General features: G+C 38.8%; 1 protein-coding gene across 8 annotated transcripts in view; it reads left to right on the forward strand.

The window, feature by feature from the left end:
• Window positions 1-27,921, forward strand: part of IPO11 (importin 11) — a 277,976-nt gene that overhangs the window by 39,017 nt on the left and 211,038 nt on the right. For 7 of the 8 annotated variants that reach the window (XR_006281719.1, XM_038401357.2, XM_043515249.1 and 4 more), the window contains 5 exons: window positions 5,016-5,088; window positions 9,601-9,804; window positions 16,919-17,051; window positions 18,925-18,983; window positions 27,035-27,083. Coding sequence is in view for 7 of the 8 variants with exons in the window: in XM_038401357.2 (XP_038257285.1) it covers window positions 5,016-5,088; window positions 9,601-9,804; window positions 16,919-17,051; window positions 18,925-18,983; window positions 27,035-27,083 (518 nt within the window). In the remaining variant the exon portion in view is untranslated. Of the gene's footprint in view, window positions 1-5,015; window positions 5,089-9,600; window positions 9,805-13,596; window positions 13,837-16,918; window positions 17,052-18,924; window positions 18,984-27,034; window positions 27,084-27,921 lie in introns of those variants that run through there. The other variant, XM_043515252.1, reaches the window with a different exon arrangement.

Raw genomic sequence — 27,921 nt, forward strand, 5'->3', positions numbered from 1 at the left:
TTTTACGATTATCGGTCGGCAGTTTAGTCATGCCTGTGTATCACAACATTCTATGTTTTGTGATCTTGTGACTTAAGATTCTGGTTACTTACTTATGATAAGGCTTTATAGGCTTTATATCCTTATGTTAAGTGCTAAGTTATTATCTTTCGGGTTTGGACCTGGAGGTTGTTCTTCGAGAGATGTCTCTGTGGGTGCTCCATTCCAGGTGTTGGTGCGTCCCTGCGCCTTTGCTCGGAGATTTTTACAGCAGTACTTGTGCCGGTCACGCAAGCGCAGAGCCTGCACCCCAACTCTGAGTGTACCTTAATAGTACATGTGCACGACTGGTCTCCTCAGTTCCTTCTAATACTGTCCCCGGCCTGAGACGGAGCACAGCAGACTCATTAGAGATTTTCTCTCCCTTTGTTACTATTAGCTTTCTAGTTAGTTAGTTGTTATCTGCAGTACTTAGTTACCATTTTTCTATCTTTTCTCTCTGTAAAAATACAAAATTCTTCATTCCTGTCAGCAGCAGCTGCTTCCGACATGCCTGGCTTCCCAGGCTTTAAGCGCTGCTCTACCTGCAATGATGCCATCCCTCTGTTGATGGCCATTCAAAATGCACAAAACGTTTGGGAGAGTCCCACATCCCCCAAAAATGTGCCCACTGCAGAAAACTTAAATCCAGGCACAGAAGGACAGGGAGCTGAGGCTAAAACTGCTCCTCCTTCAGAAATCCTTAGGGTCAGCTTCAGACCAAGGCGCCGACTCCGCTACACACCACAGCTCCCCCACCTCAAAGAAAGATAAGAAAACTTAAAAAAAAAAACCCAGCACCTTCTCTCACCGGCAAAGGGAACTTTGTGGCACAAGCCTTCCCTGGGCAGGTCTACAGCCTCCCTCCCCGCGCTTCCCCGAATGAGTACTTTTGGCTCTCCAGGCTCCTCCGGCGTCGCGCAAAACCCGCCTGCGGCTGCGGCAATAGCACAAAACTCCAGTGCCGAGGCTTGAGGCTTTCAGTTCCCTGCCTCTCATCTGGCACCATTCGGCACCGCGACACACACTGACATGCCTGACCCTCCTCAGGCTGTTATTGCTCTCCCGGCACCGACGCCCGCTGAGCTGGCCAGCAGTGAAACAATGCTCAGGACACCGGTGCAGAGGAACTTTTCTTCACAGCAGATTCCCCTTGCACAGCCCTCACCTCACAGAGGAGCTCCAGCACCACAATTTACACAGTCAAGGGACCTGCTGGTGTCACCTATCCTGCAGTCTGCACCTATCCTGCACCCTACTTAATGCCTCCAAATGCTCAGTCAGGGTCCGGACAGCCTTCCTCTAGTGACGAGGAAGCTGGACTGTAGGGGGAATTTTCACCATATCAACCCCCCCATGCTCAGCTCCCAATCAATAGAGGTCATAGAAAAATTACCTCATCCTACTCTGAGGATCCTGCCCCGTGGTGCGTAAACCCTGGATGGCACCACCTATGCCCTTCCCACCACAGTGGCAATATTGGTCTCCATGGGCATCTTTATCCTCAAGACCACACTTGCTATATTCTAAGTATTCTAAAATTTGCTTGGTTATTTGGATTGTCTTGCCGTTTGGTGTGCATCGGGAGGTATGGAATAAGATGTGTAATTCAAATTTGGGATCATTTGGCAAAGCAGTTCATGAGATAGAGCTCTCTTGAAAAAAACATACATTTTCTTAAGGTTGACAGATTCTAATAGTGTTTGTTTGTTTGTTTTTTTGTGTGCACACATGGGAGTCCAACCGTGGCTTTGATTCAACCTCAAAGTATCTCAGTCACTCGACATTTAGCTTAGCTAGTGGATGGTACCCACTATCCCTTTTTATTTCATTGGTTTTCAGAAGCTTGAGTTTTGCTGAATTCAGCATTCTGAAACGTCACGAGATATCACTGAACAACCTTCACTCTGAGTTAACAAAATACTTTGTCAGCGAATATAATGAAAACTCATTGAAATCTCATACACTGTCTGTTTGAAGAATTTTTTTTTACTATTAATGGTCTTTTTTGCCATTAATATTCATAAATCAAAGTTTTACTTTCAAAAGGGGGTAACCAATAAAGTTATAGTATAGAAGAATTGCCTTTGATTGTTGGCCTTTTTGAGAAGATCTTTTCCCGCTGTTGTTTCTCAGTAAGACTTAGGGTATGTCTATACTGTGGTAGAAGACTTCTGGCACAACTATGGCTGGCCATTGTCAACTGACTTGGGCCTTCAGATTGTATCCATGTCTTTGCATAGCGGGTATCCATTTTCCCAGAAAGCAACATGGTTCATTCTCATTGAGAACAATGAGATTAGTGGCCATTTTGATTGAAGACAGTTCTTGAGTTTCTCTGAAGGAAGTTTTATGCTCCAGCCTCTGCTGACAGATACATTTTCAGTTGTGATAAGCAATGGCACAAATGACTTAATCCTAAAATTTTATTTTCTAAAGCTACTGTTGGCACTGGATCTGTTCAATGTAGAAAGTGAGAGAGGGGGAACATGCATGCAGATGAATGCAGGGAGGGAGGCAGGCAGGGAGAAATTAAGGTCTCTCCATGTTCACAAGTCAATATAGGGAGGTACAAAAACGGACAGGGAAAACTGGGATTTGCTGCTGTGGCAAAACAAAGCAGCTCTGAACTCAATTGAATTGGTCTGTGTGTTTTGCACAACCTAGAGTGGGGTAAATTATTGTGAATCTGGTCATACAAGTTAAAATGATTTAATGTTGATACTTCATATTGTCATATAATTAGAACTATCATATTATAACAGTATCTTGGAGATCTTTGCTTTAGAGTTCATGTACGTAGCTTTTAATTATGTAAAAGCAAGGAAATTCCCAGACAGAGCAATGCTAAAATGGAATTAAAATTGATAGCGCATCTCAATAATTTAGGATAAAAATAAACATTACTAGGATATTGTAATTATCCCAAAATCAAGTATTAAGCTAGGGACATTCAGAGTTAAGATTTAATTTTTAAGAAATCCAAACATGTTAAGTTATAAACATTTACTGTTATGCAATCCAAACAACTTTAATGTTGCCCTGTAGTGACGATATGAAAGGAAAAAATGAAAATGCATGTTTAAAAATCAGTAGAATGATTTAATTATAATCATGTTTTTTACATTGTGTCAATATCACTTAATCTTTTTGCAGCTTAATTTAACCTTATGTGAAAATGATACAATATCTAATAACCTTATAGGTGTTTTGAGGCTTAATTGTTTGTAACATACTTTAAAATATTTTGGTGAAAAGTACAGTGCTGTATAAAGATAAAGTAAAAAGTATTATTTACTTGTGTTAAGTCCCTCACTGTTCATCCCTCCTTGTTGTACATCAGCTTACAGTTCTATACATATTTCATACACAGTGTCAGTTTGATCCTGTTTTCTATATTTGTCTTACACTCACAAATAACTTGCAAAAGGATATATGTGTTGGGTTTGAGTCTGTTAATAATGGAGTGCAACCAAGATAAATCTGTCATAAGTCTGTGTATATTATCTAGTTACATACAACCTCTTGCAATGTGATTTATATACCCGGCTGGAAGTCAATAAAAAGTTGATGACAAAAGGTCTCATAAGTTCATGTATTCGTCCATCTTTGTGTGCTCCTACTGTCTCTCCACTTTCTCAAACGTCAGTGACCTGAATAATGATCTCTTTATACTTCACCAGGCTGAAGTTTGTTAGTAGCAAGAAAACTATATGCATGAAAATATTCTTCATCCAGTCAGATGTATTAAACTCAAATGGAAATGGTCTTTTCAGGGTGGATTGATTTAAATTAGAGCAATTTAAATCACTGATTTTAATCTTGATTTAAATCAGCATGCAGGAAACCTTGATTTAAATAATTGATTTTAATCATATTTTGCATCTGTACTTTTTTAGTTATTTTCCCACAGAAAGGGTTTCTCTTTGGTTGGTAACCATTAAAACGTTAATTTGCAACTAAATACAGCCTTTACACTAAATTTGGTTCTCCTTTCTTATAAGCAAGAGGATATGCTCTGTCTACACTAATTAAGCAGTTATATAGCTTAATTTACATATATTTAGTTTATTAATTTTTGCAGTATGTTAGAAAATGCTGAATGACATCACTTGTGATTTGTGTTATGCTCTATTTGGATGGAAATTGGAATTCAATTAAACATGCACAAAACCAGCATTTTATTTTTTTAAAATTAATTAAATAAAATTACTTTAAATGTGGTAGATACATAAGAAAAAAATTAAAACATGTTTTGCATTTAAGATTGATTTATTAATCAAAGGACGTATTATCCTTAGTTAGTGAACTGAAGTGGTTGTTTCAGGTCATCATGTCCTGGAAGATTTTAGAACTAGTAGATCTCATGTTCTCACATCTACTTTTGATTCAGATTGGAAGAGAAAACAAGCTTTCGTGCTTTTCCAGTTCCTAATTGGTTTCTTAAATTTGAATAAACTAGTCATTGAGCTGAACTAGTTGAATAAACTAAAATGAAGAAAATATTCTCACTGCACCTGCAGAAGAGGCTACTGCTGTCAAAAGCTGGTTTAGCATGCTCATCATGTTATGGTTCCAGGTGTTTAACCAGTGACTTCCAGCCATTCAGTGATCTGACTTTCTTTAAAACTTGGCAGCAAACGTATACTGCTTAATATTATATTTTGTGTAATTTTAAAAGATTTTAATAGATTATAAGTATACGTCTCAAAATAGGTTGTCAATTTCAAATTTAATTTTAAAAAGGTTATTTTTTAAAAAATAAACTTGTATCTAATGTAAGTAGTAAAAACAATTTAAATTAAAAATGTTCAATTTAAATTAACAAATCTAATATTTTGATTTTTGAAAAAATCATTGATTTTTATCCATCTGGGTCTTTAAATTTTTTACTGATACTACCTATAAAAATAACTCTCTATAAATATGCATTAAAAGTTGGGGGGGAATTATAGTTTGAAAATATAACATGTTAATTAAATATCTTATTATAACAGTGCTCTTTCGGAAGAGGAGAAATCTACATTGCGTGCTGGGCTCATCACCAACTTCAATGAACCAGTGAATCAGGTTAGGAATGAAATTAATGATGATTAGTTATTCTCTTAACAAGTGCTCTTATTGGGATGTAACTTTTTTTTTTTAATGAAAGTTTTAAAAATTAGATGTGACAGAATTTCCAGTTTTTATGTTTCCTTTCAGATAGTATTTCATGTTAATGTGGGATATAAGATTTTATCACAGAATAAAGTTTTTCTTAAGTATCAAGTTTTTCTTAATTTGAATGGATTACCATAATTATACCCTCTTATATTTTAGAATTAAATTTGTATCTCCTTGTGTTTTTAAAATAACTAATTTTTGCACTTCTGGGTTTGTCTGAGGCAGACTAAAGACTCATTCTTTGAGTGCTGCTCCCTGTGTTTATTCCACTGTGAAGGCAGTGTCTGTTGGTTCGTACACGTGCCCTCTCTCTCCTTGTGCCTCTAATCACGGAGATAAAGGGCAGAGCAGACCATCTACCTCTCCAATTCCTTCATCCTGCTGCTCGGCCTGGTTGGAAACTCCAGCATTCAGAGCTTCATCTTCCTTTATTGTTCAATCATATGTATATATTTTGTAAATAGTTGAGAATTTTACTTGATAGTTTTTAGTTATGTTTATAGTTAGATTCTTCATCCCTTCCACCAGTACCCCATTGCGGGTACTGAACTATGCCCAGGACTCTGGGCTTCAAAATCTGTGCTTCTTGCCAACACTTCTTCTCAATCAGTTATGACAATCAATGCTGCCAGTACAGCCTCGGGGAAGCTCACATTGTGGCAAGGTGCAGTATATGCTGCTCCTTCCTCAGGGGAGTGGGAATTTCATCTTAAGAACTGCTTAAGGGAGAAAGCAGTCGGACTCAGATTGGAGGATCCCCCTCCAGTACATCAGCCTGACTCAGCAATGAGTATACATCCTGTTGTGAGGTCTGACTTAGGAGCCAGGGAATCTACTCCCACAGATCCCCCACTGGGTCTTGTGGGGAGGGCAGGAGCATTCTCATAAAAACGAGCAAATTCTCCTCTAAAACTTCTTCAAAGAAGTTGGATACAACCCTGCATAAGTCAAATAAGTCTTCCCACTCATCCCCTGAGGACTTAGAAAATCCTAAGTCTCAGGATCATGACAAGGGAGCCCCCAAATACAGGTCTCCTTTGCTACCAGACCACGCTCCAGTGACGGTGCTCTGGTACCAGCTTAAGCCTAAACCCTGATAAATAATGGCACTGACAAAAGCCAAACATAGGGAGCCTCAACCACCAGCAGCATTGGCTCTGCCTTACTTAACTGTGGCACAAACTGTAGCTGCGCTAGCTCTGTCATTCTGGGCAGGCCAGGACCCTTTGTGCTCCAGGGAGAGCAGAGTTTTACTCTACCCCAACAACATTTTTGCTTTCCCTGATCCCCAGTCTCCATCACAATCCTGCCCTTACCTCATAATGGAGGTCTGGATTCCACCAAGAGATGCAGCTTGTGGGAGGTGTCTGTTTCCCATTCCGTCGTCCAACCATGGTTTTCCTCCAGGTGAGAGAACTGCTGATAAATCCAGAAGTGTTTTCTTTCTCAGGAGTCTCTGAACCACTCAAAGAACCAACGTCTCCTCTACCGAGGCATGCTTTTCCAGATAGGGAACCTGGATCATTCTGCAACCAACACCCATCTCAGCATCTTCCTTGAAACCGTTGGTACCCCATGCCATGGGGACCTTCCCAACCACTCTTTGACCCAGCTTAGTGCCCTTAATGGAGACTGTGGGACCTGTACCACCTTGCAGAGTTGACACAATCCATTAGGGAGTCAGTCCACTCCTCCCCTGTGAGAGGACAGCAAGAGATTCCTCCTGACCCGATGGAAAGGGATGATTATGAGCTGGATCTGGCAGTTTTGCCTATAACATCAAGACAGTTCCCAAGATCTCTGGAGGAAGCAGTCACTCCAATGACTGCATCTCCATCTCCACAATGACTATAAGCAGTTCCAGGAACTGTTACTTAGGATTGCGGAGGAGCTACAGATCCTCCAATCTTCCAGATCCAGCCAAATTGCGTTTCTTGTTAATGTAACCATTTTGGAACTAACTAGAACAGTCTGACATATCCCAGTCACTTGCATCCATACCCCTAAGAGGAAAGAAAAACACTGTTTTGTCCCATCCAGAGGGGCAGAATTTCTCTTTTCTCGTTCTGCTTCTAACTCTTTGGTTGTCCAGGCTGCCACAGAAACATCTATACAGCAACACTCTAGATCTACTCCGGTCAATAAGGAGGGTATATGCCTTGATTTATTGGGAAGGAAGGTCTTCACTTCTACTAGCCTCCAGTTCAAAATAGCCAATTGCCAAGTACTGTTGGCTAAGTATGATTACCTGAACTATTGCAAATTCACACTCTTTGTCGACAATCTTCCGCAACAATATAGAGCTCAATTTCAAGCTCTCATTGAGGCAGGCAAGTTGGTTGCCAGAACCACTCTTCAATCAGAGGTAGATGCATAGCAGATGCATCTTGTGATGTGACGTGAATCATGGCTTCATGCTTTGGGGTTTCCCAGGGAGGTCCAGAATATCACAGAGGACCTGCCATTTGAAGAAACTCATCTTTTTAACCAAAAGACAGATGAATCCTTACACTCTCTAAAGGACCATCACCTGCTCCCTGGGATATGTACCTCTGCCCCAAAGAGAAAATGCCACAGCCAGTCATAGAAGCTTAGACCAATAGCTCAACCTTATGTGCCACTACATAAGAAGCAAAGCTTTCAGAAGTTCTGTTTCCATGCACCTTCTGTGTTTCCATGCACCTTCTGTGGAAACATAATCATCCCACTTCCAGCTCCCATCTAAACAATATTTTTGATTGGTGTTCAAGAGCTGCAAACCAGTGACGCCAACATCTGCCAATTCCCATACACCCTTTAGAGGTCATCTAGCACTATTTTTCCACCTCTGGAATGCAATAACAACAGAAAAATAGGCTTGTGATCAAATTTACCTCCCTGCCCCTTCAAAACCCCCATCCTCACTCCTTTTCAGGGGCCATTTTCATGAGGAGAGTCTCATACAAGAAGTAGAATCCCTCTCACAACAAGGAGCAACAGAGTGGGTGTAACTCTTCAGTACCAAGGAAAGGTTTTTACTCATCATACTTCCTAGTTCCCAAAATGAAGGGTAGCTGGAGAACCCTCCTCGATCTCCACCTTCTCAGCTGCTTTATTCGCAAACTGAAATTTTGCATGGTCACACTGGCACCTATGTGTATTTTTATTCATTAAACTACTTGAGCATTTTTGAGCATTACAATTTGTGAAATAGCTAGGGCTTCAAGAAAGATGCCTTTAAATACTTTTTTTAGGCCATCCTGCAGATCTACCTCAGCTGCTGATAGCCTTTCTATTCCTGTTAGCCCTTTGTGCTGCTGTTGGGAAGGAAGAGAAAACAGGATCTGAATTTCACCAGCAACTCTACCTCCTTCTACTGCCAATGACATAATAAAAAAACTGGCAGGAAGGGGAAACATGGAGATATCAAAACTTAGGTCGGACAATTAAAGAAGCAATGAAACAAGTTATATGTTTTTACCCTTGCAAATCCCCTCTGTCCCCATAGCTTGCTTTGGCTCTCTTTGGCTGGTTGGAGAATAGCTTTTGACCCTCCTGACAGGAAGATTTCTTTTTGGATGGAACAAGGGGCCAACTCTTCGTACTGCAAGCTTGCAAGCTGCTTCAGGTTCTGATTTAGCAAAGCACTTATGGATGAGTTTAACCACAAGTAGTTCTAGTGACTTACACAAACACACACCATCCTCTTTAGTTTTAATTTGTACAGACTGGCTGCTGCTGGAAAAGGGTGATGAGTCTGCTCATGAATCCAACCCATAACTCCTCCCCCCAAAACATAGTCATCCATAGCAAATCTCAGGGGGAAATAGGACAAGTTATTGCTGCTTGAAGCAGACTAGCAAGCTAAGTCCTTGATCCAGTAAAGTGCCTTGAGTATGTAACTTTAAGCATGTGCTTAAATGCTTAGCTGCTCCAAGCACTTAGTTTGTGGCTATTTGAGGCTGCAGCCTGTTTTTAGCATTATGTTCTGCCTACGTTTTTCTTACCTTTATACAAATAGAGAAGGCAAAAAGGCCATGGATAGAAACAGGAAGTGGTGCTCATGTACTATGTTGATGAGTGCCATATGTATTGTTAACACTACCTAGCTTTCTGTGTGGGTGTGGGTGTGTAAAACTTTATAGAATTAAACAGGAAGGGAAATGAGGTCAGCTTAAAAACTTCACTGGGTCAAGAATGGTCTTTAAATTATTGAATCCTAACTACAATAAGGCTGCTAAAATGTGTACAATGATTCTAGCTGCCTTTTAAAATCCAGTAATACAGTAAAATGTTGGCTGAAGTCTCAACTAAACAACTAGCTTAAAATTTTAATAGCGGGTTTATTAAATGTAACAGAAGTTATGTTTCTGGAATGTAAATTTCATGAAATCTGCCTTGGCCTTATGTGTGTCTTTCTGGTAATTGTTTTCTCTGCAGATAGCCACTCAGATCTCTGTGTTGATTGCTAAAGTTGCTAGACTGGACTGCCCTAGACAGTGGCCAGAGCTTATTCCTACTCTTCTAGAATCAGTGAAAATCCAAGATGACCTCCGCCAACACAGAGCATTACTTACTTTTTATCATGTTACTAAGACTCTGGCATCTAAACGACTTGCTGCAGATAAGAAACTTTTTTATGATGTAAGTAACACTGTTAATAATGTAACATGTAATATTCTGGGCTTGAGAGAGGAGTAGAAATGCAGTTTTACATATTGGTTTAAAAAGGTTTGTGATGGGTTGTGGAAGTGGGTACATGGGAGGTTCACATGTGAAAGGGTGTCATAAATGGTTATTTATTCTCTATACATGACATAAGTCATAATATGTAATTTTTTTTTTTTTTAAAGTAGGCTAAAGTGAGCTGGTAGCACCACCTATTAGGTTGCCTGACGCTTTCCATGATGAGATCCTGTTTTCAGTTGCTCATTACTCTCACACATTTTTAATCATTGGGCTGAAATTTTCCATGCTAGATGTCTTCCTCAGGCTGATTTGTTTGTTTGTTTAAATTTTAACCAACATGATTCAGTAATTACAAGTATGAGGCTAGGGAAAAATACATTGCTTTGCTGTGTTTAAAAAAAAAAATCTGGTGATCTATTCTCTGAGAAGCTTTAGTGGCTCTGTGATGGTATGGAGGTCCGGTGTGTGCCCCTTTCGGTTAGGATGACATCACAGGAGAACCCTTCCTCACTTCCCTTAACCTGGGTTATAAACAAGTCCAGACAGAGCTTTTTTAATCAAAGAGCAACCTCCTTGCAAGTGTTTATATTTATAATTTACTATTGACAGCCATAAGCACAAATAGAAGCTCACTCAGACGCACCCGGGGACATTCATCACCTCGGGCTTAGTCTAACTAGCTGTCTCTGGCTCCTTCCTTCAGGAGACTCTTTCCTATGTCAGTAAACAGCCTCTGGTCTGGGAAACCTTCCCAGTTCCTTGTCGGGATTACCCCTTTTCAGTCCTTCCTTTCACAAGAATCCCCAGCCCTCCTCTTTGGAACACAACTATATTGGTTAGTTTTACACTTTCTCCTTACCTAGGAGTCTCCCCAGCTCTCCTCCCTGGAGTTGGGTTCTAATCAAGTTTTCTAGTCCTTCCTAAGCAGCATCTTTTCAGCCTCTTAAAGGGCCGTGCCACGTGACGGGGTGAGTGACCATTAAAATTCACTACCCCATCATAGCCTCCCTGCTTTGGAGCAGAGACTCAAAATTTATCAGGTGGAATGTGTCTTTTGCTTGTCCTCTGAAAATCCCCCCAAGTTTGGCCAAATTACAAGGCATTGAAAACTTGGTTTGCTCATGCTCAGTAGAGAATTCTTAGAATTCAGCATCTAAAGTGCAAGAAGATTCCATTCACCCTGAGCATGCTCCATTCCCTAACAACTCCTACTGCTGGCCAGACTGAATGTGCACCATCTGTACAGAGTGACTCGGCATGCTCCACTCTAGGTGTGGCTCAGAAGAATGAAATGTGCCAAAGTGATGCCGGGCAATGGAAGTGAGAGCCAGGACTCGGCCTCTCCAGTGCTCTCAGTGACCCCCTTGCAGGTGCATGGGAAGTGTGGAGGAGGAAGCTGACTGACTTGAATGCAGAGGGAACAAGAGCAGGACTTGGTGGGATGGGAAAGGAATATTTGGGGCTAGGAATCTGGTGAGACTGGGACTGGGGTGGAAGACAGAAACTAGGACTTGTAATCATTGGGGGATGACAGAGACTAGTGGACAAGGCAGCTGGGAATGAGAGACGTGAAGAGGGGATTTGGGGACTGATTGGGCATTCGAGATGAGGGATGGAGGCTGGCACTGGCAGATGGGGCTTAGAGGTTGGTACTGGTTGGGTAAGGAGACTGGGAGTGGGAGCTGGAGGTTGGGGCTGGTTGGGTTTGGAGGCTGGGACAGGGAGCTGGGCTGTGTGTGGGTGGCTTGGATTGGGAGCCAGTGAAGGAAACTAGGGGAAGATGAGGGAGGGAAGACACAAAATCAGGTGAAGAGGAGATAGTGGGATTGTCTGGAGGAAAAGAGAGAGAACCAGTGAGGAGAAGAAGAATGGAGAGGGGATGAGCCAGGAACAGCGGGGAGAATTGGGACTGCCTGGGCAATTGGGACAAGGAGTCAGGGAAGAGTTTTGTTGGTGAAAAGGGAGACTGAGATTGGATCCTGTGTGCGCGCGTCACAGTGAGGGAGAGACAGATTGGACAAGGAGCTGGTAGGATGGAAACTAGAACTGGCTAGGAAGGACACTGGCTCTAGGATGAGAAACTTTAGTGGAGACTGGAAATGGGATAGGAGGACAGGTTGGTGGTGATGGGGTAGAAGGATTAGCTCTAGGGAGGACAAAACAGACAAGCAGAAGCGTCTGCGATCTCTAGAGTACTCCTCTCCAGAGCCTGGACCCAAGATTGCTAAGTTTTTCCATTCCTTTGCTGTCTGTAAATATCTGTGAAACCCACTGGCCAAATGTGTGCGTCATCTCCCTCTAATACTGCTCTACATCGAGGGTAACAACCTATTATTGCTACCAGTAATTCTATCCTCTAAAGTGGCAGAGGTCTGTGTGTGGTGGACCCAAAGGTTCCAACTCCGCAGAAGAACCACGAGGTGTCAATATGATGCGATGTAATGGAATTTGTTTTTTCAATTTGCTTTTTTAAAAACCTAGGAAATTACAGAAATAAAACATTAAAGTTGCAAAATGAAGCACTCAAAAGTTAGGAAATTGACAGAATTACAGTATCCTGTACAACCTTTATTCAACCCCCTTATGTTATGCGTTATGATACAGTCTTTAATTACATGGTAACTATTTCTTGCCACAGGACCCCTGCCTCATTCAGTGCACAAGATGGAGAGGGCTCCATTAATAAGAAGCTATTCAACATTTTGTTTTCTTGTATAATGTCTGACCCTATGCTTTATTTACTGCACGCTATTCAAACACTGCTGTGAATACAAAATTATGAATTTACTCTTGGGCTTTTCTGTGACACTCATCACTTTAGTATCAGAGTGTTTCACAGTCATTAATTAATCTTCACAACATTCTTGTGACGTGAGGGGTTTTTATTATTCCTGTTTTACACATGGGGAGCAGAGGCACAAAGAGATGCAGGTCAAAATTGTTCACTAATTTTGGGGGACCAGTATGAGACACCTATGGCCTGATTCTTCAGAGTACTTCACATTATGTAGCACTTTATATGTTCAAAGTACAGCTTCTGTTGACTTCAGTTGCAGCTGTGAGTGCTCAGCATTTCTGTATTCTGGATTCTCAAGACCAACACCCAGAAAATGAGAACACAATTAGTCACCGCCTGTAGGAAGTTTGGTTTAAATAACTTGCCTAACATCGCATAGGATCTCTGTGGCAGAGGCAGAAATAAAATTCAATTATCCCAGGCAGCATTCAACTGCCTGTATTAATTTAACAGGTCTGAATGGAAATGACAAATCAGGCTTCATGCAACTGCTCTCCCCATTATAAAAATCTGTTGATTATAGCATATAGATTTATCCTATATATTAAAGAATAGTGCATCTTCTACCCACTGTCAACTAATATGAAGTATATTTTGTAAAGCTGTTTTCTAGCACGATTAGGCACAGGGAACTGTATTAGTAACATTCTGTCAAGAATTATATTAAGCAGTGGTTATCTAGAAAGGTGCCGATGGTATTTCCAAATTCATTATAGGCTGGGCATTAATGTTCAGGTTCATGTAGTGCAAGGGTGTGTATTCAGGATGCTCAATACTATTTAACTGAACAAATAGGGGCTGTCTGACTGCACATTAGTAGGTGTCCAAATTCACAGAGAAAAAAGTGACAGAAAAATCTCTTTGCTGTGGTGGTCAGTCGTCCTTCAGGGAAAATATAATTATGTGGTAGATGTTCTAAGCTTCAGTGTAATGCTTTCAGGGAAATATAATCTCCTTTCCTCTGTCTTTTGGTCTCTTGTGTTTGATTGGGGGCAGCTGTGGCCTTAACAGACCTGTTTGCATTCTTCTTGAAACCCAAGTTTCCTCAGTCATTCTGCCAAAGGTGGCGCATCAAGTTGCTGCAATGCCTTTGTGATCTGATTGACCCACTTTCTTTGCAAGTTACTCCCTAATGCTTCCTGCATAAGATGACCTGCAAGAGTTTGGGTGAGCAAAAGCCCCTAACCCAGGTAAGCTTATTTTGAACATCTGGTTCAGCTGTCCATATGAAAATACAGCATGCTGCCTCTGATTCCTAAACTGCTCTCAGGCCAGTGTGTCATCCGTGTGAAGATGCTAGTGCTGACCCCATGATTCGAGAGTGAAACGAACTAAGGGCTTGTCTATACGGGACCACTCAGGAAAGTTAATCCGAATTAACTACAGGTGTAAATTTAAAGTGGATTCATTAATCTACTTTAAACCCCAATGTGGACACACTCATTCTGAATGAAAATAGTCTTAATGCAGTTTAATTTAATTCACAACAGCATATAGTGAGGTTGGTGAGGTCCCTGGGTTATGTACTTTTGTTAATTAGCCCTCCCTCCCCAAAAAATGGATTTTTCATCATAACTGTTGGTTTACATCACTGTTGACCAAATGAGTACCACAGTTTACCGTGTAAGACTGTGGTTTATGAATTCAGTGTTGATCAGTGTAATTCATGTTAATAAAAATAATCCCAACTATATGTACAAAATGATAGTGACTAAATTAGCTGTTACCAGTTACAAAAGAGATCTTGCAGTCATTGTGGATAGTTAAAGCTCATTGAAGGCACTGTCTACAATAACAGTCTGAGGTTCCTCTCCTCCAGTGCCACCCTTGGCCTTCTCTAGTCCAGCTTCCCCACTTTGCTCTCCACTGAAGCCACTCTCGCCAAAGTCTCTGTCAACTTTCTAGTTAAAGCTCAGAACCAGTACCTCATTCTCATCCTCCTTGACTTGTCAGCCTCCTTCGACATAGTCAACATTGTTCTTCCTCTTGAAATCTTGTACTCCTGCCTCCTTCTCTGGTTCTCCTCCTACCTCTCTAATTGCTTCTTCAGTGTGACCTTCAGAATGTCCTCTTCATCCATCCTACAGCTTTCTTTGAGGGTTCTGCAGGGCTCTGTCCTTGGTCCCTTCTCTTCACCTTATCTCTGGATAATCTCATCTACAAATTCAACTACTATCTCTATGCTGATGACTCACAGATCCTTCTCTTTATTCCAGACTTATCTCCTTCTGTTCAAACTAATATCTGGGGATGTCTAGCTGTCGGCTCATGCTCAGCATGGCTAAAAAGAAAGCTCATATCCTCCCACCCCCTGAAGGCTCTTTTCTTTCCTTTTTCCTTGATCACTGTGAACAACACTGCCATCCTGGCTATGACTCTGGCCTGTAACTTGTGCATCATCTTCAACTCAGATCTGTGTTCTAGGTCTGGGCTCTGTCTAAATTTTGCTTCGTCTTTCTTCATAAAATATCAACTAAAGAACCTTTTCTTCTCATCCACACAGCTAAAACTCTTGTCCAAGCTGTCCTCATATCATGTCTCAACTAGTGCAGTGTCCGTTTGTCTGGCCTTGACAAATGCATCCTTATGCTCTTCATATCCATTCAAAATGCTGCTGGAAAGATTATTCTCCTAGCCCATTACTTCACCCCACCACTGGCTCCCCCTTCTCTGTTTGTATCAAACATAAGTTACTACTTGCATTCACTTACATGGCGCTTCACAGCTTATCCCTATCATACCTGTCCTGTCTCATTCATTATTGAAATGTTGACTCCCACCTCTGATTGGCCCATGATGCCAGCCTTCTTTGCCCACTTGTTAAATTTTCAACCAAGCATGTTTGAGCTTTTCCCATACTACCCCTGGAAATGTTTCAAAGGCTCAAATACACCTTTCCATTTACATGAGGAGAATGCAAACTCAGTCAGGGAAGGCCATCTCTGCAGCATTCTCCTCCCAGGGAACAATGGAAACTCTGCAGGTTCTCTACAGACTTCAGACTCCATGGATGCAAAGCATTTTGGGGCTTGAGGAGCAGTTGCTTTCAGTAGTATAAATTCCCTTTCACCTCCAAACCCACGAGTTTGCCCACTGCAGATTTATTGTGACTGAACTAGCATTAACTTGCGCAGGCTCCTGGTTGGCAGTGTGGACAGCTGTTGCGTGCCATACACAAAAAATGTTCTGGGAACAGTGATTGGTTGGATGGCCCTCACAGCATGGCTCCATCAGAGCTGTGCTGCTAGAGAGCCAGAGTGAGGAAATGAGATGCTAGGGAAGTTAGAGGCACAAGGACTCTGCATTAATATTCTTGGTCTCTATTGGCTTACCTATGTTTTGTGAGGCTGAATCAAGTGCCACTCCATCTAACGGGATAAATGAGCAGGAAACTCAGTGCAGACTACTAAATCCTCATTCTCTAGATTGGAATAAATCATTCTGGGAAATTTAGGGCATCATCCTGTCTTTTTACATGAAATCAACCTTGATTTCTTCTAATATTTTCTAAATACAGTATGCCCCTTTACTTTTTTTGCAGGATGGATAAAAGATTAAGGTTTTTGAAATATAAATTGAGTTATTTATATTTAAAGACTTGCTCCACACTTTTAAATTTGCAACTAACTATCTGTCTCAACCTCACCATCATTTCTTAACTTAAATAACTTGGGACAGAAAATCAGTTTATTATGCTTCATCAGTAAAGAATATGCATAACTATGCAGCTGTCATCAAAACAGGGTTCAACACATGCACATGCTGTACAGTACTACTACTCTTTATTATGCAACATAAATATGACTAGAAATTGGAGTAGAGTGTAACAGACATTCACCAGTCTACAATATATGTCGCGTTGAAACTTGTTTGAAAAGAAACCAGTTCTCCAATTTTGTTCTCCAGCAAAAAAAATTGTCGCAAAACCCTTTTTGTAGCCATGTGGATTATCCAGATAAATTCAAATTGGAAATAAAGGAACACATTTTTAATAATTAAAACAAACTACTAAGGGAAGTGGGGGATTCTCTGTCTCTTTGCCGTCTTCAAAATCAAAACTGGATGCCTTTATGGAAGATTTTTTTTTTTTTTTTTTTTAAATCAAACAAGCTATTATATAGGAGTGATGATGGCCTATGTTATAGTGGAGGTCAGACTAGATTTTACATTCCATTCTGGCCTTAAAGATCTATGAATCTATAAATTTATTATAGATTAAGATTTGACTAGTGTCAAATATTGGGATTCAAGTGTATTGTTTTTTCTTTACAGTTAGCATCTGGAATTTATAGTTTTGCCTGTTCCTTATGGAATCATCACACAGATTCATTCCTACAACAGATCTTTACAGGAGATGAAGCTGCAGCTACAAATTCATTAGAAAGAACTCTGTTGTCATTGAAAGGTAATAATTAAAAAGATTGTTAAATATGTATGCTTAATGTACTATAAAAGATAAAATAAGGTTATTCAGGTGACATTTGTGTATTCTTGTTGTTGGGTTATGGTGTCCCTGGCATTTTGTGCGAACCTTGGAAACTTGATCTGTTTACCTGGATCTGCTTTTATTGGAAACCAACTGGAAATAGCTATAACTTGGGTATTTTGGATAACTTCTTTAATAGTTGTTAGCCATTTAGTATAGCTGTTGCACATTTTAGAGTTGCTGTTTCTACTTTGTGCTATGGGTGACCCTAGTCTTACGTTGGTTTTCAAGAGATGCAGTTTGTGAATCTCTCTATTTCTTCTGTGTATGGACTATAAACATCAGAAGATTGAAAAGGAAGGCTCTGTGGGCTGTAGTATTCAGGAGTTTCTGGAAACGCCACATTATCTTCCCTGTGAGAGAACTCCAGAAATGGTAAAATTAGGGTACGGGATCCTTTTGATCGACCAGGAAAAGAAGAACTTTTTTGGAGTTACCTTTTTTCATTGCTGTTCATTAGCTTTATTTTGACATGAATAGAACCTTAAAGTAGAGCTGGGTGAATATTTATTGGGAAATAGTAAATTTACCAAAAAATTAATTTTTCAGGGCACTGAAACTCTTTGTGGGATTGACATGAATTGTGCTGAACAGTTTCAGTTAAATTTTTTTTGGGGGGGGGCACTAAGGCACCATTCACAAAATGGCAGGATGAGGTGCTGCCACTATCCATCTTATAACTTGTAGTCCAGTGATTAGGGCATTCAGCTGAGATGTGGGAGAGCTAGGTTCAATTTTCTGCTTCATGTGGAGAAAGGATCTGAACTTGGGTTTCCCACATTGCAGAAGAGTTCTCCAGTCACTGGGCTATCTGATATTATTGTGTCTCTCGATCTCTCACATTGAAGCTGTTCCACTGTGTATAAATAATAAGTCTTTGGAGCAGGAACGTTAACTATCGATATACAGTCATATGGGTGAATTGGATCTCTGACATTGAGGAAGACTGTCCTGTTCCATGGGCTTTAGGTAGTCCGGGGTGGGTCTTTTTCAGTCTCTTGTGCTGAAGCTGTTCCACTTTGTATAAATAATCATTTGGCCAGAAAGAGAGAGAGAATCTGACTTTATATTCTAGTGGTTAGGGCACTCATCTGAGAGGTGGGACACCCAACTTGATGTCCCTGCTCCAATGGCTATTTAATTTAGACCCAATGGAAGAGCTTCACCAGGAGAGACCGAGGGATCCACCTCAGAATATCTTATAGCTCAGTGGGTGGGGCACACTCTTGCAATGTGAGACCCATGTTCAGATCCCTTCTCCACATTTGGGAGAGGGGGGAGTTGAACCCTGGTCTCCCACATCCTGGGTGAATGCCCTAATAAGTGGGCTAAAGCTTGTATGGGACGCACCATAACCACCACCACTTTCTCCTCCTCCTCCAGCCGCTTGTGAATCTAGCCCTTTAAAAATGCCCAGAAACAAAAGATTTCAGGTTGAACAATATGTTTTGTTCAACCTGAAACAGACGTTTTAAATTGACTGAAATTTTTCTGAATTTAAATTTTTTCCTAATATTTCGGAACTGCCAGCTAATCACAAAATCAATTATTTATCCTGCTCTACCTTAAAGTAGTACTGCCAAACTTAAATTAGTGGGAAAAATGCAGGTGAGGAGTCTAAAGGTGCAAAATAAATGCAATTTATTTCATAATTGAATAATTAGAGGTTTTTATAGCAAAGCAACGGATATTGTAGCTATATGTTTAATTACTTGATATCTGGGTGGGTGGGGAGCGGGGCAGCATTCTACAAAAATTGACTGTGCAAGCAAGATATTACTGTATTTTTCAGTGCTTCGTAAATTGACAGTTCATGGGTTTGTGGAACCTCATCGGACTGTAGAGGTGATGGTAAGTGATGTGTGTGTTTGTTTCTAGATATAATTCAGAATTCTTTCCATGACATTCTAGGTATTGTTAGAATTTCACTCACTTCAAAGAGAGAGCTGAAATTTATAAAATGATGCATAATTATATTATGTATAGATGGCTCAAGAGACAAGCCTGATAAATATAAAACAATAAGCTTAATATGTTATGCTGATGCTACGTAATTAAAGGGCTAGGGTGGGGGGAAAAATCTGAAATGTTCAATCTGGATAAAGATAGCCTGTATGAATTTAGTGACAGGCCTTCTCTAAATGAGAAAGTTTTTGCAGTTTAATATATGGTGTGATTTTTTTTAAACAGCTTAGTTATACCAGTTCAAACATCGCTGTATACACTCCTGTTTTGGTGTAAATCAGGCCTATTTCTGTTTAGCTTAAATTAATTTAAGATAAACTGAAATAACTCTGGTTTACAGCAGCTGTTAGCCACAGCTGAAAACTCCACACCCTTTCCAACATTTAGATTATTTTAGTGACCAGTTTTAGAAACCCATAAGTGTCAATATGTATCAGATTGAAAATTGCACTTGTTTGAATTATGACTCGCTATATTTATTGGTTAACCATTGATATACTGTGAAAAATATCATTATTTAAGTTCTGATATGGTATCCCATCACATTACAGAATGTTATAAATAAAGCATTGATTTCTTGCCCTGAGGCTGAAGTACTGGAATGCAAAAGCATACCATTTTGATTACTGTTTAGCTTTTTAAATTAATTAATTCCAACATGATTTTAGCTTTTATCCTCTTGATATTTTGCTTGAACTAGAAATCAAATCATTTTTGTATCATCTTAAGCTTTTTGTGGTGATATTGCAGTTATTTGAAATTCTGTATGTTTCTAAGCAATACTACTTAATTAAAATTTTGCCATAACTAATTTGATATACTTTTTGACCAAGAGTTCTGTTGTGTAGGGAGTTAAGCTTTTACATCGTTGCAAAGCAGCCAAACAATCCGAGTGATAATACCTTCTCATGTTCCAAAAATAATCTGGTTATGAGCAGGTCTTTATTTTCTTCAGGGTTTTACTCAAGAGTAAACAAAAAGACTGGTAATAGCCAAGTTTTAATAAATGAATAAAACAACATGTCTAAATAGTTCTGAGACTGCGTTTTGCTAAGCATCCGTTAGTTGTGGTAAGCTTTGGGTCAATAAGGCCTTATGTCTTCTGTGTCTGTATATTCCCAAATGTCTTCTGTCCTTTATATTCCCAAATTTAGGAGTTGCAGTCTCTGATTCCTTGAGCTTAGAATATTTTAGAAAGCTAGGTCAGTTTCATAGAGGTGGATGCACAAGCTGTAGAATTGGTCGCTAGCGCTGCTAAATCTAAAAAAAAATTTGTGTAAAGGAGGATATCTCTTATGTTTCTGACTCAGAACTTCCAGTTGTGAACCAAATGTGAATTGCTGCATTTCTGTCTTCCTTTCCAAATCTTGAAACCATAGTTCTGCCATGTGTGGACTTTGCCATTAATTTAATGAGGCATTCACTGTGAAACATAAAATATGATCGTTTCAATGGCAGTATTGTTAACCATTTTATTGCTGATATTCAGAAAATATTAGGTTTGGCAATAGATTGTACACAAAATACTAATATTGCCATTGGCATATAAATGAGTGTTAACCAGTAGCTCTGTTTACTACATAGGGTTTTCAGAAGAGTGCCTGCAGATCTAAGCAGTCATTTTTTTAGCCCTGCAGAGATACCCAGACTGTCTTCAGAATTTCAAGTGTTATCTATAATTTCAAAGCCATTGAAATATATGTAGACAGCTTCCTCCCTAAGAGGAATTCCCAATTAACCATGTATGTTCATTATTTTTTTACAATTGTCTTTTTTTTACTATTATTTTTAACTTTGTCTTTACTCAGAGTACAGAAGCATGGTTACTATACATTCAGCAATGTAAATCCCAGCAATATAATACCAACCAAACTTTGACCAAACTTTCAGAACGTTATTTTTTTTTTTTACCAAGTAGTATTGTGCCCTTATATATGTTATCCTCCTTTTTTTAGTACACTGCAGTCACCTTACGCTTCTCATACATACTTCAAAATTAAGAGATACCAGATCTAGTGGATAGGGGAGTCTCCACTACTATTTCAAAGAAGGGCTGCCAAAGGACATAATTAGTAAATGCATTTTTGCTACAATATAGCAAATTTTGTAAGGCTACGATGTCCTAAATCCTTCTCCAGTGTTTAAGACAAAGGATCACGGGATCTTACCATTTCCATAAAGTATGTTTCACTCACATAACTTAGCGAGTGTGTATGTAGCTCCTTGTATAATCAGATTTCTAGTATAATAGGAAGAAGCCTTGCCAAATAAACTATGGGATATAAAAACAGATTTTTCTTTTGTGATTATAAAGATGTATACCTGCTGCTTTCCATAATTCAGTTATTAATGGACAGAGATACCAATTATATAACAGTATGTCCTTACAATCACAACCTTTTCATCATCGTATCAAGAACTCTTTTATGACTGTATGCAATGAATGGTCAATATTTACACAGTCTCCTAGGGTTTGCTTTGTGGATTGGCTTGACATTTCTTAAGGCCCTGATGTAACAAAATACTTCAACACATTGTTAAGAGTTATGCCGGATGAGGACCTTAACAACAACAAAAAAACTACTTTGTTTTAAAGCGTAAGTCCACATGTATTAAAAAATCTCTAAGTTTGAAGAAATCGCCCTTTTTCTAGTATAGGATTTTTTTTTTTTTTTAAATTGTGTTTAGTTGGCCATGTTAATATTTATAGCTTGGGACTTTACATTTGGTATTTGGGTCTTATTCCACACAGTATTCCTGCATCTACATATAGCCTTTACACTAAATTTGGTGCTTTTTTTGGTAACCAGGAGGATGCACTTTACTTTTACACATTTATTTAAGCAATTATAGCTGGATTTACATTGATTCAGATTCTTAATTTTTACATTTTTTTATTATATTAGAAAACAGTTAATAATGCATTTGTTTACTATACAGTTCATTTTTTTTTACTTGTGATTTGTGCTAAGCTCCGCTTGGACGGAAATTCAATTTAAAATGCACAAAAACAGCATTTAAAATGGGTTTTACTCAGTTATTAAAACTACCTAAGATGTTCTGGAGACATGAGAAATTTTTTTTATCAAAACATGTTTTGCATTTAAAACTAACTGATTTATTAAACCAAGGAAGTATTATCTTAGCTAGTGAACTAGAGCGGTTGTTTTCTGGTAGGCATATTCTTTAAGGTTTTGAGGACTGTTAGATCTCGTTCTCTCACACCTAGTTTTTATTGATAGATTGGAAGAAGAAAATAAGCCTTTCTGCTTCAACTCTCTCATCATTTTCTTAACTCTCCCGCATCATTTTTTTTTAACTTTGAATGAATAGTCATTCAGTCATTGAACTGAACTAGCTGAATAAATTGAAATGATAAAGTACTCTCTCTGCACCTACTCTGATGGAGTAGAGGAGAGTATGTTTATAAAATCAGCAGTTGATACCAACCTGGGAGTGGTTGCAAGCACTTCGGAGGACAGATTTAAAATTCAAAATGACCTTGACAAATTGGAGAATTGGTCTGAATTCAACAAGATGAAATTCAGTAAAGACAAGTGCGAATGTACAGCTACAAAATGGGGAATAGGTGGTAGGATTGTTGAAAAAGATCTGGGGGTTATAGTGGACCACAAATTGAATGAGAGTCGTCATTGTGAAGCAGCTGTGAAGAAGGCAAATACGATTCTAGCGTGTATTAATAGGAGTATGTATGTAAGACACAGAAGGTAATTGTCTTGCTCTATTCAGCACTGGTGATGCCCTAGTTGGAGTACCCAGTCCAATTCTAGGCATCACAATTTAGGAAAGATGTGAACAAATTGGAGAGAGTCCATGTAAGGACCTGGAGATTAGAACCCAGGTCTGCAGAGCCTGGAGCAGCTGATATTCCCGCAGTGCCACTAAGAGGCCTTGCAGAGGCACAGCCAGGGAGCAGTGTTGAGAGTAGGCACAGGAAGTACCTCCCAAGAGACTCAGAGTGATAGTACCCTGATTAAATCTACCCTCTAATTAAAGTATATAATGAATAGCCTAATGACAGAACAATAAAGGAAAGGACAATATACAGTCATATGGGTGAATTACTTAAGTTGAATTTACATCCACAATCAAGAGAACACATTTTCAGTAGCAATTAAATGAGCAGAACAGTATAAAGGAAATTAAAGATATGGGACTCAGGTAAAGCATCATGAACTGGGTAGGATCTTGCTGTGTTTTTAAAGACAATTTTCATGGGCATTGCAATCACATACAGTTGTGGCCTCAGAGTTGGATGTTTTTTCTTTTAGAGTGTACAGAGTCCTATTGTCAACACTACATTGAGAAGATATATATCTGCTACAATGCAGGAATTCTAGAAAAGTCTTTTCTGAACACACTATAAAACAGGCTAGAGAGCCGCGTAGGAATCCTCATGTGCTTGTAACAAGGAGACTTCTCTAAATGTCATAGCAGACTGTTGAATAATTAATCTTTATAAAGCTCATCATCTTCCTTTTGCTGTTGTTTATATTTTTGAGATGTAGAATGCCTGTGTTAAAACCAAATAGTCAGGTGTTCTTTTAAAATTTCTACTTTTGCATACCTCTGTAAAAATAGGTGGTACTTTCACCATCACCTTTACAAAATGAGTAACAAAGGAAATGGATGGGTTTATACCTGTTGTGATTTTCTATTTCTATTATGTTTACACAGTATATATAAGTGAACATGAGATAGGTATATATTTTAAGTTCTGGTGTTTGCAGCATACAGTTTGAACTCAAACTGGCCCAACAATTTGTAGTAGTAGTAGTAAATACCTATATTAGGGTAACACCCAAACCTTCTACTTGGTCCCTTTCTCGTCAGAGCTACGGGGTTATGAGTGCATGTGTGACATTGTGGACCTAACTAAGATAGCCAAAAGCAAATCTATCACTTTCAAGCTGTGCCCATCCTGTGATGGCACTGTCTGCCAGTGATTAAAGAACTTGGTGTGCCTTCTAATTTGGGAGAAGCATGTTCCTGAGCACTGTATGCAGGTTCCTGCTCAACTGTACAGGTAGAGCACTACAAAGGTGATATAAGCTTCACCTCATAAAAGTTGCGGCCGCGGCTTTTGTTCTTAGACATCTGTCTGGCTGAGAACTAGGTACTAGGTCCCTATTGTGTTCTGTTTGTCTGGAATGAGTAGCAAGACAAGCTCCAGGCCCAGAGAAAGCTCAGTATGCAGGGATTCCATTAAGTTGTCTTGAGTCTGATGCTGAGGCCCATGTAAAGCCACACACTTTAGGAACCCTTCATGTTCCACAAGGCCAACATTATGTAATCAGGAAATGGGCTCATGCTTCACTGGCAGACCCTTTGAGTCCTTGGAAGACTGTTTCTCAGCAATGTTCTTCCTTCTCTGAGCCAAGGAAGAAAAAGGAAACAGAGCCATGGATGCATTGGGACACAGTGGAAGGCAATTGTGCCCCAAAACATCAGTCACTATCACAGATGGCAAAATTAGTATAATAGGTATACTTCAGTGGACATGTTCCAACTTTATCCACCATCAGAGCACTGCCACCCAAACCTGTTGGTCCGTGTGGTCTGGGTAGGTAGATATCCTGTTCTAATTGAGCCAGTTCAGTGGTTTGAGTGACTGGTTAAGCACATGGAACCAGAGTTTGCTGAAGGGCAAAACCAGCTTTTGAAAGCGGTCACCTCTTTTGCAGGTGCAGAGAAAGTATTTTCTTAATTTCAGCTTATTCAATTAGTTCAGTTCAATCACTGGTTAATTCAAAATTAAGAAACCAAGTGGGAGTTGAAAAAGCGGGAAAGCTTGTTTTCCTCTTCCAAAGTATGAATAAAACTAGATGTGAGAGGATGAGATCTACTAGTTTTAAAATCTTTAAGGACATGATGACTAGGAATAATCACTTCAATACACTGCAGATATTCCTTCCTTTGTTTAATAAATCAGATGGTTTTAAATACAGAATATGTTTTGATATTTACTTTTTTTTTCATGTATCCAGAACATTTTAGGAAGTTTTGTTAACTAATAACAAAACAATTTTTAGATACCGTTTTTGTGCATTTTAATTTGAATTTCCATCCAAAAAGAGCTTGACACAAATAGCAAGTAAAAAATTAACCTACTAAACAAGAAATGCCTCATTTACCATTTTCTAACATGATTAAAATTAGTAAATAAGAATCTGAATAAATGTAAGTTAAGCTATGCTATTGATTAAATAAATGGTTATCTAAAAGAAGCACCAGATTTCATGTAAAGGCGATTTTAGTTGCAAATCAGCATGTTTTAATGGTTATCAACCAATGAGGGTCAACCTTTCTTTAGGAAAATAACTTAAAAGAACAAATGCAAAACACAAGTAAATCGATAATTTAAATCAAGGTTTGCTGCTTGCTGATTTAAATCATGATTAAAATCAGTGGTTTTAATCAATCCTCCTGATATCATTTATTTTTGACAAGAAGCCAACAGGCAGGAATAACCAAAAGCATTGAAAATAGGATTCTTGATCGAGCTGACATTTTATACAAATAGTTGAATTCCCTCTGATTATTCAGTACTTGATCTATACTGCCTCTGTAGAGCCTCTCTCTGTTTCTGAAAGAACCTTTACAAATGACACTTTTTTGTGGTATTTTTGCACTTGTCTTATTAGATTTAGAATTCAGGAATCTTTGAAACCTGAAGAACAGTTGATTTAAGTAGTTGATGTGTAATTATAAACTGTGTAATTTATGAGCAACAACTAGAGAAACTGTCCGATTACTTTAATAAATATATTTATAGGTGCTCAGACTTTAGTGGGTGAAAATAACCATTCCCTTTGTAAGTGCTTATCAAGCTTATATCTGGCTTATGTTTATTTTGCAGTATCAGTATTTGGGCTAGTCATTTGCTCAGTGCGACATACCCATTTATCGTTGTGTATGATACCTCTTGTTAAAACTGTGAATGCTAAGGTGCAGCCACTCCTGATGGAGAAATTTCTTATGATTTTGGATTTCATAAGAGTATATTAGACATACTCTGTTGGTAGATTTCAGAGTAGCAGCCGTGTTAGTCTGTATTCGCAAAAAGAAAAGGAGTACTTGTGGCACCTTAGAGACTAACAAATTTATTAGAGCATAAAGTGAGCTGTAGCTCACGAAAGCTTATGCTCTAATAAATTTGTTAGTCTCTAAGGTGCCACAAGTACTCCTTTTCTTTCTGTTGGTAGAATGAATTATATATAAATTGGCAATGGAGTGAGCTACTCTACCCAGATCACATGACATATTTTTATTTTCAGGGGTCATAGCACTTTCAGTAATTTTGCTTCTAAGCACTTAGAATCTCAGTGTAATGTTTCTTTATGACTTAAGTTTATTAAAGTGCTTAGCCTGAGACTGATGTAATGTTAAAGAAATATCTAATTTCTTTCTATCACTAAGGCAAAAATTTTTACTCATAAATGACCACAGGATTTAGCCATAGCTTCAGGATTAAGTATGATTTACTGAAATTTCATTCACTGGAGAAAACCCTCACCTCTCGTTTTCAACAAAGTGTTAGCTTACAAAGGGACAGGTTCAAAGGAGGAAGATTGTCATTATTAGTTCTGCAGCAGTGTTTTTGTTATTTTTCTTGAGAAATGATTGGATTGTGAATGAAAAATAGTAAAAATCAAAACAAAATTGTATTTATATAAAATATATAATTCAAATAGAAAAATGTACTTTCATTATATTTGTATTTAATTTTTCTAACAGTAATGAAGTAATGTAGGGAATTATTTTAAACTCTGCAATTACTTCTGAACTTACTTCTCAGTTTGACGGATCTTTAGTGAAATCCTCCATCTTTCATATGCAAATAATACTTTTCCTCCCTTCATACAGTTCACAGTGGGCTTCACTTTTTAAAGAAATGTGACTTTGATATTTTTCAGGGATTTCTACATGCAGTATTTGAGCGACTAAAACAGTTTCTGGAATGTAGTAAGTACTTTTTTCAAGCATGCTGTCCTCTTCTGGTACATTAGTAATATTAAGATTCCCCCAATCTCTAATATTTAAACAAATAGTTGGTGTTTAAGGCATTTTGACATTTTCTCATGAATACAAAACAAACTGTATTTCAATGCACTTCTCAATCCTAGCGTACAGAAAAGATGTTCAGCAATAATACAGATCTTAATTCTGAATGCTAAATAACCAATATATCTCATATAAACCACAGAACCAAGAGGAAACATACAAAAAAAGGTTACATACATAGAATGTAGAAAGAAACTAAGCCATCTCAAGCTTTTCTTTGGAGGCTGCCATGGATGAGTTTTGGAAAATGTCAGATGGGAGAGAATTTGTGATTATTGCCTCCAATGGTATCATGAAACAGTCAGTAGTTTTAATCTCAAATTTCATTTACTGTGACAGGAAATATTGTGACAGATGTTTTTTTCAGGTACATTTGTCCAAAAATACATTTGTGGTTCATTTAGTTCAATATCCTGTCTATGGCAATGATCAGTACCAGATGTTTCAGATGAAGGTACAAGAAACCCTGTTAGGGACAATTAGGGAACAACCTACCTATAGGGAAAGTTTCTTCCTGACATTTGGTTAATGATTAGCTTATGCTTTGAAACATGAGTATTTAATACATCTTTCAATGTTTATCCTGTCTAGTCTAGCAGCGAATGTTCTTTATATAGATATCTATATATGTATCCTATTAAGACCTTTGCATACATGGTAGCTTGTAGCAATGGGTTCCATAGGTTTCATTGAATGATGCTGTTTTTGTTAAGTGGGTAAATTAGCACAGAGTTTATCT

Source organism: Dermochelys coriacea, chromosome 5, assembly GCF_009764565.3.
Source record: "Dermochelys coriacea isolate rDerCor1 chromosome 5, rDerCor1.pri.v4, whole genome shotgun sequence".
NCBI lineage: Eukaryota > Metazoa > Chordata > Testudines > Dermochelyidae > Dermochelys > Dermochelys coriacea.